General features: G+C 37.3%; 1 protein-coding gene across 2 annotated transcripts in view; it reads right to left on the bottom strand.

Annotated features, from left to right (window-relative positions):
• Nucleotides 1-15,509, bottom strand: part of fat4 (FAT atypical cadherin 4) — a 152,084-nt gene that overhangs the window by 29,444 nt on the left and 107,131 nt on the right. For both annotated transcript variants that reach the window (XM_028458895.1, XM_028458896.1), the window contains exon 7: nt 3,724-3,904. In XM_028458895.1, the coding sequence (XP_028314696.1) occupies nt 3,724-3,904 (181 nt within the window). The remainder of the gene's footprint in view (nt 1-3,723; nt 3,905-15,509) is intronic.

Raw genomic sequence — 15,509 nt, 5'->3', positions numbered from 1 at the left:
AATCAGTCATATGGCCCAGGGGCCAAATGCAAAATTGTAATTCATGAGGTTGGAAGTTATATGAAGCCCAACATAACACAAAACTCCAGAAACACAGAAAACGACAGTTAGATGCGCAAAATGAAAAACAAAATGATAACAAACTACAGATACCACTTAAACACAAAATGAAAAACAAAAACGACATTTACAGAAAGACACACAAAATGCCAATGAAAATGCACAAAATGACAGAAAAACACACAAAAAGACAACAATAACACAAAAAATATAACAAAAAAAAAACAATATGACTCTAAAAACACACTAATAATAATAATAATTCAAAAACACATGAAAAGTCTAAAAACTCACACAAAAGGACGACAAGGACAAAACCCTTTGTACTTTCCTGTATTAATACTGACATAATGCTAACATAAATGTTGATAATGTGGCCCACGGATCAGACAATCACATTTTTTTGGGCCCCACTCTGAAAGAAGTTGTCCATCTCTGCTCTAAATTCAGCAGCTTTTACTCAGTATTTTCAAAATAAAAGCATGTCTTAAAATTTTTTTAAAAAAACTCACTAAAAAACAACGGATGGTAAAAGCATTTTAGAACATTTTATCTTAGAACATATCATACAAAAGCATTTTATATTTCAGTGGGTGCAACGCTGCACTTCTTCTGACCTATTGATTAAAAAAAGGTGTTGCACATTTAGTTGTAATTGCATAAAAAGTTAGGAAATAAGTTAAACCATTAATAATTAATAAAAATAACCATTGATAGAAAAGCTAAAGTGTAAACCTGGTTATAAGGTAGGGACGGCATTCTGACAGATCTCATGTTACAGTCTGTATCTCATAGGTCTACGCTAAGACTCAGACACTAATGTACACTGACACATACGTGAACACAGCAGTAGTTTTCTTTTTAAAAGCGCCCCCCACCCCCCCACCCCCATATTGAGCCAGGGGATGACAAATTACACAACAATGTGCAAACACAAAGCTTATTTGGACTTCATCAACCTCCTAAACTGTCCGCAGCTGTTTACGGTCAGAACATAATCCAGAGACGAGTCCCAGTTTGGGGGCTCCTGTTAAATGGTCTGTGAGAATCCAAACTACTAACTGAAGGTAACCGGCTCTGGGCTCCATTAGGGGCCTCGAACCCCCAGGAGCTCCTGACGGGCACATCTCGTACTGTCGTAGGCGATTAACGTCCTCATTACTGTGTTTCTGGGAAAGTGGAGCACACCAAGGTACCCCCAATGTGGACCCAGTGGGGTAACTGAGGAAGGAGAGGAAGAAGAGACTAAAAGACTAAGGCCAGTAGCTCTGTGTATGGGTGGGGGGTGGTGGGGGAGGGTGGGGGGATGGGAATGTGACCAGGATCAAACCTGCAGAATTCAAACAATGACTCTGAGCCTGGGTTTTTATAAAACCACTGCTGAGGTAAACTGAGGTAAAACTAAATCTGGTTTTTAAAGCAGGGTGGGGTGGGGTGGGGGGGGTGGGGGGGGGTTTGGTCAAAGAACCATGTCAGTTACAGAGCTGCTTGTTTTTAACACTCTATAACTCAAATAGTACATGATGGGTTTGATTTTCAGCAGCAAATAGCAACAGTACGGTGTACAATTTAAATCAGTGGTTCTCAAATGTTTTTGGCTCATGTCCCCCCATTCTCTCCAAGTCCCCCATTATGTCTGACTACCACATTTTCATCAGAATTCTGTGAAAAAAACAAATATAGATCATAATGATGGAATGAATGAGTGATAACACATTTTAAAGACTCTTATTTTGTAAAAAAAAAAAAAAAAAAAGTGAATTAAACAGTATTTATTGCCTCCTGAATAGATTTATTTTTGTAGCTTTTACCATTTCCGGTCATCATTTGTTTTGTGTCATTTTGTGCATTTTTCAGTATAATTTTCTCATGTTTTTGTTGTTATTTTGTGTATTGTGTTGTTGTTTGTTCTTTTTCTTATTAAGTATATTTTTTCTATTATTTTGTGTGTTTTGTTGTTATTTTGTGTGTTGTGTGGTATTAGTTAAATGATTTTCTCTCAGTGTGTGTGTGTTTGGTTGTATCTTATGTCGTTTTGTATGTTTCTCTGTTATTTTTGTGAATTTTATCAAGTGATCTTGTGTATTTTTTGCCCATTTAGTGTGTCTTTGTTGTCGTATTGTGTGTTGCTGGTATTTTTCTCTCTTCGTGTATGTTTTTTTGGTCATTTAGTGTATTTTTTGTGTATAATTGATTATATCTTTCTTTTATTTTGTGTTTTTGTTGTCATTTTGTGAGTTGCTGGTATAAATAATTTTAATGCTTTCAGTTATTAATTCCCCCCCGACCCCCCCCCCCCTCTAAAGTACCCCCTGTAGTGCCATCGCGTACCGATGGCAAATGAAACGGCCTCAAGCTACAAAATAAAAGTCGTCAGTTTCGTCAAGTCAAAACTGAAGTTCAAGATATCTTTAACTTGATTTTGAGGTTTTTCTTGGTTAATGAACATTTTAAATAACTTACATTTTTATTCTGCCCACTGAAAATGACTCTTGACTGGTCTGTACTTGTTGTAGATATTTTCAGGACTCTAGCTGATGTCATTACACATGATTGAGCTGATTTTAAAAGGCCTGTGGCCGTGTTTGAAATGTCATATTAATGTACTACTAAGTGTGACGTCAAAAGTAGTATTGTGAGAAATTCCTGGAAGTATACTTTTTCGGGACATTCTAAAACAAGCTAAAAATCAAACATTCTCATTTCAAAAGGTTTGTTTAGTTTGTGTGTTTAGATTGTACGACATATATTTATTCTAATTATTCAATTTAATAACTTCACTAAATTAAACTTTCCTCTCCCATTTATGTTGTGCTACTGGAGCCCACAGTGTAACATAGTGGGGGCTTGTCCGGGAATTGAACCTGGGACCTCTCGCAAAGTTAATTTAGACAATAGGCAGAACTAAATTGCAGATATATATCTTGTCGCAAGCATCCAAGCTCCGCCCCTAAAGTGTTGTTTGAGTGCATTTCTTGTGTTATGGAACAATAATATTATGTATATTTTAATTAATCTCAAAGGAAGTTGCACCCACAATCAGGAAGTGAGAGAAAGTGTGTGTAAATGTAATTTAAGCTGACATGTAAGATTAAAAACATTTGGTTTAACCTATTTTTTGGTTTTATTCCCTAAAAAAAGGAAGAATGAGAAGAAAATCTTCAAATTGACTTTCTAAATCGTTTTTTAAAGCCTCGATTTTACAGATTATGTTAAAACTAATTAAAACATCTGGTTTGCAATGTGTATGTGTTTTATTCCTTTAATCGTCCTTGCATTTTGTGGGGTTTAATTTGTAATTATGAGCGTTTCTAATGAGTTCATTTCACCTTGAATGACCAGAAAAAGCTGCGTCAGAGTCAAACACATGTTTCTCATCTTCATTTTAATGTTTTAAAATGCTTTAAAAACTTGAACCAGGTCAGAACTCTGCAGGAGCCCAGTGAACCGTAATGTTGCCAAAGAGCTTGGCTGCAAAATAGTTGGTGGTTATGTGTAATAATTACGGGGGGGAAATAAAAAAGTGCCTGTTCACTGAACACCTTGGGGGAAAAAACACACAACACAACAAAAACAACAATCAAAGAGTGTGTTTTTATGAGGATTAAGTGTTTTTTAGGAAGGGAAGTGGAGGATAAGGCTGATTTCCAGTGAAATAAATACCTTATCACACCATTGACGCCAACATCTGCATCTGAGCTGTTGACCAGCAGCACATCTGTCCCAGTGGGGGCGTCCTCAGTGATGGTGGTGTGGAAGGTGGAGGACGTGAAAACGGGGACGTTGTCGTTGACGTCGTCGACCAGAACCGTCACCGTGCCCGTTCCACTCAGAGACGGAGAACCTGAGCGAGAAGAGGACGGAACGTCAGCGAAAAAGTCTCAGACACATGCACAACTTTGATCAACATTCATGTCAGCATTTAGAATAATAACCAAATCTGAGCATCAATAAAAGAAAGAACAAAGAGCTTAATCATCGTTTTTCTTTCATTTCGTTGTGGTTCTTTGTCTTTTTTTTTTGTCGTTTTGTATTTTTATCCATCATTCATTATTGAAGCAGATCAGGGACAATTTTGATGGAGAAAATCATTTTGGGCAAATCAAGAATGAAGTCGAAAACATGAGATTAAAGTCGAAATTTCCTTCGTCAGCTTCCGTAGATTTTACTTTATTAGTCGACCTTCGACTTTTATCATGATATTGTATTTTGAGGTCATTTTCAAAATTTCGACCTTATTCTCGTCTTCTCGACTTTAATCGTTACAGAGAAAATGTCAAGGATTTCGAGGACCTGATTTTCGGTAAAAAACAGATCGCATTTTTTTTAAAACACAGAAGTATCGGCATGTATCGTATCAGCCGATACTATGTATTGTTTGATGACACTCCTAAGAATGTGTTTGTGAAAGTTAAGCATAAACTGTTATATAAATCACCGCCAATCGCGGTAAATGTTAGCATGAGCATACTATACTGTACATGAGTTTTCCCATAGACGTTAGCATGAAGCTAGCTGACTTTTTGTATAGTGGTATTTTTTTATCCCCTTCCACAAAGTGTAGAAGTTAAAGGGGACAGCTTTTCTCAGAAACGATTTAAGAAAGAAAAACCAAATTCGGTGTGTGGCTTCAGGGTATCAATACCTCGATAGAGTTCGAAAATGAAAAGCAAGCAATTATCTTTTCTGGAGTTATTGCCCTTGATTTGTTTTCTTTTGGCGGGGGATGTTGATGATTGTCTTCTTGTTTTTCAAACTTCCCAAATATATATCGGCCTGTATTGTTATCGTGAGCCCAGTATCTTATATTTGATCATCACATGAACTTTGTATATTGTCCCATCCCTTTGTGTCATAAATATGATTTTTGTACCTTTGTTGTATTTTATGTTTTTGGAATAATTTTTTGTAATTTTCTTGTCATTTTGTGTAATTTTTTGACATTTTGTATCTTTTTTTGGAGTCATTTTGTGTATTTTTGCTCTGTTTTTTGTCCATTTGTCTACTACTTTGTGTGTTTTTCACATAGTGTATTTGTAGTCACTACTTTAGAAACCCTCCTAATGGCGTTTAGTGAAGCGTGAGCACCAGCAGTCCGACACTTGTTTGTGTTTCAGAGACAGGCTGATTTATCCTACGTGACTTATTGTCATTTGCAGCCACATTTAACACCGAAGCAGTTCCTCAGCCGCTGAATTCCTGCTGCATCCGATTCTAGCAAACGTCGGTTTGCATCGATGGTAATGTCACATCAGCACAAGTCGCTGATCAACAGATCAAAGTGTCTCTGAAACCCAATCTTCCAGGCGTCCTTCCTGGGGTTGTGGTGGATTTAATCTCCACAGTCAGGTATTCCTACTTTAAGGCCCTGAGTGAGTGAGTTTGTGGAATCTGAGTGCAGAGAAGTGCTATTTTCAGCAGAAATCTGCCCCTTTTTTCTCCCAGAGCGGGTGGTGAAACGAGGCTTGCTGTGCCCTGAGGGGCAGGATTTAAATCAATGGCAGATGAAAATGAGCTGCAAAAGCAGAAAAAAAAGAACCTGCAGAAAGAGAAATCAAACATCTGTCTCGCCACTCACTCACAATCCTTCCTTAAATGGAACGCCAAAGTGTCTCATCCTTATTCTGAGCATAAACACCAGTTCAAATTGCTTTACTGAAAGTCAGAAAATCAAATTTTGGGGACATCTTTAAAGTCTTCGAGGTCTTCAGACTTTGATGATTAGCATATGGTTCACACTGTAGCAACGGAGGAGGAGGAGGAGGAGGAAAAGCATCTTTCTGTGGGAATCTGTGTGAATGTGACAAACAACAAATCCTCACACGTATAGAGTCTGGTTTTAATAAATAGAACTATAAAATTGAGCGGTTCATTAATTATGCTCTTTGCCCGATCTGGTTAGATCTCTGAAGATCAGGTCTGGTCCTGGTTAGTAGGTGGATGGAGACCACTGAGAAGTCCAGGTGCTACAGTGGGGTGACCTCAGTGGTATCTGTCATTGTGTCCTTGGGCAAGGCACTTTACCCACACTGCCTAGTATGAATGTAGTTGTGTGAGTGTGTTGGTGGTGGTCAGCCTCTCCTCTGGCAGTCTGCCCCAGGGCAGCTGTGGCTACAATAGTAGCTTACCACCACTAAGCGTGGAGTGAAAGAATAATCCCTTAATTCTGTAAAGCGACTTTGAGTGTCCAAAAAAGCGCTATATAAAAGTGATGCATTATTATTATTATTATTATTATTATTATTATTATTATTATTATTATTATTATTATTATTATTATTATTATTATTAATTGATCTAATTCATCTATTGGAGGAAGAAGAGTCCGACTGTTTATATTATTTTTCTATTCATATTTTCTATATCTATATTTATATTTACAGCCTCTATTATTGTATTATATTTGATCTCCTTCAATGCACTATTTTTCAGGTGTCTTTTGGGTTTTCTGTGTGTTACCTTCTGTATATTTCTCCACTGCAGGATTAATAAAGTTACTTTACTCTATAGTCTTTAGCTTATTTTTACCCTTTTTCTGCAACTACACCAAACGTGCCATTTTTTAACCTGTTTTCATCACTTTTTTTTGCCATATTTTTACTCCTTTTTCCATTTCTGCCACTTCTCCATCAAATTGTAATGCCTTTTCTGCACATTTTTCCTACTTTCAAGACATGTTCAGCACTTATAAACCTTTTCCACCACTTTTTCCACCTAATGTCACATATGTTGACCCATTATTGTCACTTTTACCCTCTTTTTGCCATATTTCATTGTTATTTTTTTGCCAATTTAACCACATTCATGATTTGTAATGCCCATTATTTGCCAGTCTAAACTAATTTTTCCCACTAATTCATCCAATATTGACACTTTGAAGATTTTTTACCACTTTTTCTGTCCGTGTTTGGCCTCTTTAATTTGGAACTTTTAACCATTTTCTGTGGTTTTTAAAATCCCATTTCACCACTTTTTCCACCATTTTTAGTCACTTTTAAACCATTTTATGTAGTAAAAAGTATGACAGTAAATTTCCCCGTTGCAGGATCAATAAAGTTACTTTACTCTTTTTAATAATAGCTAAAAACAGCTGAGAAATGCTCTAAACTTGAGGTATTTTCATTTAAATCAATCATACTATTGTGGCAGATCAAAAAATGTATATTTAACAAAAGGTCTTTATAAAGTAAATTATTGTTTTTAATAGACTTGAACCATTTCCACTTCTCTGTATGTGAGACTCTAAAGAGCTGCTGACACCTTTAGTTTAGACCATCAGGGGAAATATTTAGAAAATAGAAATGAAATAAAACATCAGGTTGATATGAAGTGTTATAAAGTTATCACATCATAAACTGTAAGAACACTTTTTCTGAGAAATACAATTATTGAACATCAAACTTGTTGCTTTTTTCTCTCCTTCAGATAATAATATTCATTCACTTGTTCATTTTGTCTCTGAACTCTGTCATCTTGTTCATGTAGCAGCTAGCACTGTCCGTGTGTCTGTGCTAGCTGCTACATGTTTAGCATTGAGGTGCTAGCTGAGGCTACACAGCTCCAGTGATCCTAAAACTCTTTCTTGCACAATTTGCAAAGAACTTGACTTTTGTTTTCCATCTGGTGATTTTTTATAAAGTAAAATTACCGCCAAACAAAAGCTCAGCAGTTTCCTGTCTTGGACACAGGTCAGATAGTGGAGCCCAGAGCTCTCAGATCTATGGACACAGGTCAGATAGTGGAGCCCAGAGCTCACACATCTATGGACACAGGTCAGATGGTGGAGCCCAGAGCTCACACATCTATGGACACAGGTCAGATGGTGGAGCCCAGAGCTCTCAGATCTATGGACACAGGTCAGATAGTGGAGCCCAGAGCTCACAGATCTATAAACACAGGTCAGATAGTGGAGCCCAGAGCTCACAGATCTATGGACACAGGTCAGATAGTGGAGCCCAGAGCTCTCAGATCTATGGACACAGGTCAGATAGTGGAGCCCAGAGCTCTCAGATCTATGGACACAGGTCAGATAGTGGAGCCCAGAGCTCACAGATCTATGGACACAGGTCAGATAGTGGAGCCCAGAGGTGATGCTGTTTTTAGTTGTTATGCTGCAAAGAAGTGGAGCAAACTGCAGAACTGAAGTCAGCATCACATGTGAACATTTTTAAATCAAAGTTAAAGGAGCTTTTTTCTCTACTGCATATGAAGATTTCTGATCATGTTGTTGATATAATGTGTTTGCTGATGATTTTAATTGATTTTACTGATGATTTGAAATGTTCTTATTGATTTTAAGCTGTTTGATCATGTAAAGCACACTAGGTTGCCTTGTGTATGAAATGCGCTGAACAAATAAATTTGCCTTGCCTTGTTTTGTTGTCTGTGCATCAGTGTTATGGGTTTACCACAAAAAATGAGAATGGTTCCGCCATGTTTGAAGTGCATTTTCAGTGCGTTATTATTTTAGTGAATTACTTTTTCTGTAATTAATTAATTACAATTAACGTGTTAAAGTGCCAGCACTAAAAATAACATCTGTCTCTAATGAAGTACAAAATAAAAGCACAGTGACAGTGAGGGAAGAGGGCGTGGCAGTTCTGTTTTTATTATCCAGGCTGCACAGATTATTCAACACATACGGAGAAATGAGGCCAAGATGTTTGTTATATTTTGCACCAATTCCTCTCATTTCAAAGTCAGATGAAATATCTCGGCCTCTTCGGGCTCCTGAGACTAACCATGAGCGGCGCCGCTGATGAAGTGACTCCGTGGTGTCATCACACGACAGCAAAGAGAAAGAGAGAGAGACGGGAATCTAGTCCGTGACTTATAGTCTGTGCAGGAATGTTTGCTTCACGCTCCCAGAGGAAGAAGTTCCTTCGCTTCAGGCTCACGTTCACGCAAATCTCTGTCAAATCTTCTGCAGAAAAATCATATCCACCCATTGTCTTCATCTACACACCATCAAAACCACCAGGGTCACTGGGAGGCTGGAGCCCCTCCCCCCAACCCCTTTTCTACAACCAAACTTGCAATATTTTAACCTTTTTTCATCCTTTTTCTTGCCATATTTTTTGCAACTTTTAATGCATTTTTGCTACATTACTCCCATTTCTGACACTTCTCCATCAAATTTCAAAGCCTTTTTTGCCATTTTTTTCCACTTTCAAGACATGTTCGGCACTTATAAACCCTTTTCACCACTTTTCCACCTCATTTTGCATATGTTGACCCATTATTGTCTCTTTTAACCTCCCTTATATTTTAATTTTTAACCTCTTTTCACCATATGTCATTCTTATTTAACCTCATTCCCATTAATTGCCAGTTTAAACTAATTGCTACTAATAATGACACTTTGAACCAGAAGCAAGGGTTCTCAACCTTGGGGCCAGGACCGGATTTGGGCTTGCAAGACACTTGGAGGGGGTCGCCAGATGCCTTCAAGAAACAGAAAATCTTTTTCAATTTTTCTTTAATGCTGCATTACTCCAATTTCTGACACTTTTCCATCAAATTTCAACGCATTTTCTTCACATTTTTTCCACATGTTGACCCATTATTGTAACTTTTAATCTCTTTTAACCATATTTTTTGCCAATTTAACCAAAATAACATTTTGGCATGCCCATTATTTGCCAGTTTAAACCAATTGCTACGATAATTGCTCTAATAACGACACTTTTGGGGTTGTGAGACACTGGGTGGGGGTTGCCAGATGCGTTCAAGAAATTAAGTATATTTTTTTAGGCCATTTTTGTTCATTTTTACCTTTTTTCTGCAACTACACCAAACTTGCCATATTTTAACCTATTTTCATCACTTTTCTTGCCATATTTTTGCATCTTTTAATGCATTTTTGCTACATTACTCCCATTTCTGACACTTCTTCATCAAATTTCAATGCCTTTTCTGCACATTTTTCACACATTGACCCATTATTGTAATTTTTTTACATCTTTTCACCATATTTTTGCCAAGTTAACCATATTCATGATTTGTCAATTTAAGTGTTCTAATATTGACACTTTGAACCCTTTTTACCACTTTTTTCTGTCTGTTTTTTACCACTCTAATTGGCGACCATCATTTTTTGTCACTTTTAACCCATTTTATTTTGGATTAAATCAAGGATTTAGATGACTATATACGATGGCACAAATAATAAACTTCCTGGATAACCGTGGATATGATTCAGATGAATAAATACATGTGGTTATACAGAAGGGGGTGGGGCTTAGAGGAGGTCTTGCTAGCTCATCTCATACTCGCCTTCCAACAATGTGATTCTGTTTTAATGGTCAGCATTGTTGCCTGCCAATACGGGAGTTGTTGGTTTGATTCCTATTGCTCATCTTGTTGTCGTGCGTCATCTCTATGATGGACTGGTGTTGTTTTTTGGGTGTTCCAGTCCCTCCTCTGCAGCCCAGAGTAAGATGAGCAGCTTTTGGATTAAGATAAAACATGCTTGGGTGCAAACTACTGACATTCTGGGGTTGTTTCAGTAAAAACATTAAGAATCTTCTGTTCTTCATTTCTGGTTGTAAACGTTGGAGACTTACGAGCACAGGACGTGACTCACTTTTGTAATGAATCATAAAAGATTTGTTAGGGGTTTTTTTTTCTCCTTGGTGTAAAAAAATGTTTACTGTTTCCTCGTTTTGTGCAATTCATTTGACTTGTGGAAATCAACTTTGTTTATTTTGAAAGTGCACGTAGGCCGCTTCTGTTCTGACCAGAAAACCATGGACGCATTCCAAGGTTCCAGTCCGATGTCTGTTTATTATCACAGAGCCGTGTCTGTGAAGTGAAGTTACAGTAAACGATGGCAGATCTGCTGTTGTCAGCAGTGCCCGGCCCTCCCCTGCAAAGCCACAACGATTCCCCCATTTATCCCTTTTTCATCAGGGGAGCATTCCTCTTCTAACGCTTGTTTAGAGTTTAGACCATTTTTTACTGCTGCTGATTAGCTTGATCGGGACGTGTGTTTTCATGATCATGAAATATAATCAACACTTAATCAATGTGTGGGTCACCTATAAACGGAAATTTAGGGGAGAGATTTTTGGGGTCCATCCATAAAATCAGCAAAATAATGGTCCATTGTTCTATGAATCTGATAAACACATTTATTTATTCATCTGAATAATATCCACTGTGAAGTTTAGTATTATTTGTGCCATGGAATATAGTCATCTTAAAGATGTAAATCCTTGTTTTAATTAGAAATATAATGGATTAAAAGTGACCAAAAAATCATGGAAAAAAACAAAGGAATTGGTTAAAAGTTGCACATTGGAGTGGCAAAAAAAACAGACGGGAAAAGTGCAGTTTAAACTGGCAAAAAAATCGGCTTGACAAATCGTGAATGTGGTTAAATTGGCAAAAATCAGCATGAAATTTGGTGAAAAGTGACAAAAATGGGTCAAAATATGCCACATTAGGTAGAAAAGAGGTGGAAAGGTTTTAGAAGTGCCAAAAATGTGTTGAAAGTGGAAAAAATGTGCAAAATGGCATTGAACTTTGATGAAGAAGTGGCGGAAATGGGAGTAATGTAAAATGAGCAAAAATATGGCAAAAAAGGGTAAAAATATGCAAAAATTGGATCAAATTGTTCAAAAAATATATTCTTAGTTCTTTGAAGATAATATGGCGACGCCCCCTCCCAGTGTCTCTGGCCCAAAGATTGAAAACCCCTAACTTAGCTAAATTGAACGGGTTGTCATGGCAACAGATGAGAGCTTCCTATGATTGATCCACTGGTGACACAGTTGGTTCATTACAATGACATTGTTTCACTGCTAAGAAAGGAAACTGTTACTCCCTCCCTCCAGACATTCTACTCCTGTACAGGAAGTGATGTCACACCCTGTTTACTGCTACAGGAAGTCAAACAGCCTGTCCCTCAGTGGCGCTGTTCCTGTCAGCAAGTACTTCCAGCAGAGTCTGAGTCATGTGACGCTGTGGGTCCGACTAATCCTTGGCGAGCACCAAACGATGCCCGAGCTCTGTAACCAACACCACCTCATGCCTCTAGAACGTCTCCTCTACGCAAACCTGAACCTGTGTTGACCCCATCCCTGTCAACAGCCATGGGTTTATAGCAGCGTTTCTTCTTCTTCTTCTTCTTCTTCTGTGAAGACCCGGACGTGCCTTCTTAGCGTCCCGGGACTGGCTGGTATCACGTAACCACCCTGGCAGCTGTTAGCCCCTAAAAATCTCCTCCTCCATGTGTAAATAGTTCAAATCTATCTTGTTACTGTTGCGTGGGATGACAGGTTTAGTAGTGCAACCCTGGTGCGTATGCAAATGTATGTAAATGACAGTTGTCTGATATAGTAAGTGTGTGACATTCTTTGGATTCAGATGACACAGTGGCTGCTAAAAAACTCTACAGCCAGCCAAACGGGTCATCTGTTTCCCATTCTAAAGTTTCCACTGTGTTCTATACCTGCAACAGTAAGAATAGCCTCCATCCTTCACTGCTTTTTATAGAGCGAGTGACTCAGCAGGAGAAAAACGCTCACAATGAATGAGGGCTGGAAGTTGTAATGTAAGTTCAAAAGTAGGAACAATTAGTTTAAACTGGCAAATAATAGGCGTCACAAACCGTGAATGTGGTTAAAGATGTAAATCCTTGTTTTAATCAGAAATAAAATGGGTTGAAAGTGACCAAAAATGGTGGAAAAGGTGGGGAAATAGGATTTTAAAAAACACAGAAATTGGTTAAAAGTTGCAAATTAGAGTGGCCAAAAAGTGGTAAAAAGTGTCAATATTGGAACAATTAGTTTAAACTGGCAAATAATGGGCATGACAAATCGTAAATGTGGTTAAATTGGCCAAAATAAGCATAAAATATGGTGAAAAAAACATTAAATAATGGGTCAACATATGCAAAATTAGGTGGAAGAGTGGTGGAAAGGGTTTATAAGTTTTGAAAGTGGAACAAAAAGTGCAGAAAATGCATTGAAATTTGATGGTGAAGTGTCAGAAATGGGAGGAATGTAGCAAAAATGCATTAAAAGGAGCAAAAATATGGCATGAAGTGATGAAAATAGAAAATAGGTTAAAATATTGCAAGTTTTGATGGAGAAATGGTAGAAATGGGAGTAATGCAGCAAAAATGTATCAAAAGGAGTGAAAATAGGTTAAGATATAAAAAGTTTGGTGTAGTTATAGAAAAAAAGTAAAAATGAGCAAAAATGGGCTCAAAGTGGTGAAAAAATATTCTTAGTTCCTTGAAGGCATCTGGCGACCCCCTCCCCAGTGTCTTGCAACCCCAAATCGAGTCCTGACCCCAAGGTTGAGAACCCTTCTCCTCATGCACTGCATGGCAGCACAGGATCAGTCTCTCTCCGCTGAGCGCCTGATGACATCATCATTTTTACTACGGAAAGAGAGATGACGGAAATGTGCAGCAGGAAGTCAGCTGCCTACCATGGGCTTAATAAAGTCTTTTTCCATTGGCAGAAATAAACCTCCGTCTGTTTCTGCTCTTTTGTTTCCTGTGGGGTAAAATCATCAGCTGATGGCGACAGCGGCACGTGCTAGGCGGGGGGTTGTGGCGGGGAGGCAAATATGAACCAGTTTGATCTCAGTTTGATCTCAAGTGGGCCGCAGATTTTAGGTTTGGAAAATAAGTATCATTGTGCCTTAGTATTTGTCAGATATTTGGATTTTTGTGTAATTTAGATGTATTTTGTGGAATTGTTTGTGGGAAATTGCAAAACTTTTGGAAAACTTGAGAGTTCTTCCCACTATTTGAAATTAAAAATGACTGCATTCATGTGATATGAACAAAGGAAAACTGCAAACCCCTAAAAATATTGTCGAGTTTTCATTAAATTGATAATGTGAGATATCTACAATCGATCATTGGGTAATTTAAGTAATAACTCATGTTTTCTAGACTCTTTGGGGGGGACGTTCTGACCTCCTATAGCAGCTCACACATGCAGATCCACTGTGGACTCACAAACACACTTGTTGTGGCCTAACTTTGAAATGCTGCTCTGTCACACTTGGAAATGCACATCTCCTCCCTCAGTTCACTCTTATCATTGGGTGTAACACTGTCTTCTCTTTTTCTATAAATCGTCAGACTAAAGTTTATCACACCCTTCCTTAAGGAGGGCTAGTGATGGTCACAAATACACATATTATATGCAACAAAGTCAATTTATTCACCGTTTTGCAACACCCGTTTCATTTTTCTTCTATTTTCATCTTCCAATATCTCAGGAACTACATCACATGGTAAACTGAAATGCGGTATAGTAATACAGCTCCACCTATACTTTCAGAATATACACAAAGATCTGCTATACATTCTATCTGGTGGACATGCCAACTCTTCAAAACTGGAAAAAACCAATTGCGAGATCAAATCTGATCTCTGTTTTAATTTATAGTATAAAGGTTACTCTTTCTTGAGATATAAAACAATTTTTCTCAATGTTTTATTCATTCATTATTCATTAGTTACTACATATTTGTTGTGTTTTTATGCTTTTAAACATTTTATAACTAAAATAAATGCAGTTGGACAGAATGAGGTGACCTTTTACATTACAAATCAAAGCAGAGTCTGCATAATCTGTGATATTATATCACTTTATAAAAATATAAGGTGACTAGATCTAAATGTGACCCTTCAAAATGTGAAGATCCATAAAAAAAGAGACAAGGCCACACCTTAGTGAAGTGTCTGAGGTTTAATCTCATTACGAGGTTAATCTGCGGTCACCCAGGAGAGCAAAACACCACGTCCTGATTCTGCTCTGCTGGTGTTCACACCTTCCCATCACATTTAAAACCACTACATCTCAAAACAGAAACTATTTTGGCATTTTTACAGAGAGAGAGAGGAAAATTAACATTGAAAGCATTAAAAATATGGGGTTTTATTATGTTTATTTCAAGTTAAAAAAATGATAATCATACTAAATATTACCAGCACCACAAAAAACGACAACAAAAACACACAAAATAAGAGAAAAATACACTTACCAATAAAAGGAACAGACAAACAACAACAAAATGACGCCAAAAACAAACACACTGAGAGAAAAATTACCAGAAACACACAAAACGACAAAAGACATACTATAGATTAGAGAAAAATACACAAGATCACTATAAAATACACAGAAATAACAGAGAAATGTACAAAACGACATGAGAAACAACCAAAAACACACAAAATAAGAGAAAAAATAAACTGAATAATAAAAAGGACAGACGTACAACAACAAAACACACAAAATGACACAAAAAAAACCACATAAAATGATGATAGAAATCATCTTAATTAGAACATGAACTGAAAATACAAAGGTCAGTCTTGGTCACACATCAGGAGGGAGATTACCGTAAATGATAAAAACTATTCAGGATGAACTAAATACTGTTTTGTTCACTTATTTACAAAGTTTGTATAATTAAAA

Source organism: Gouania willdenowi, chromosome 10 (genome assembly GCF_900634775.1).
Source record: "Gouania willdenowi chromosome 10, fGouWil2.1, whole genome shotgun sequence".
In the NCBI taxonomy this organism is placed as follows: Eukaryota; Metazoa; Chordata; class Actinopteri; order Blenniiformes; family Gobiesocidae; genus Gouania; species Gouania willdenowi.
The sequence above is the reverse complement of the archived record's forward strand: the minus strand, read 5'-3'. Positions and strand labels throughout refer to the sequence as shown.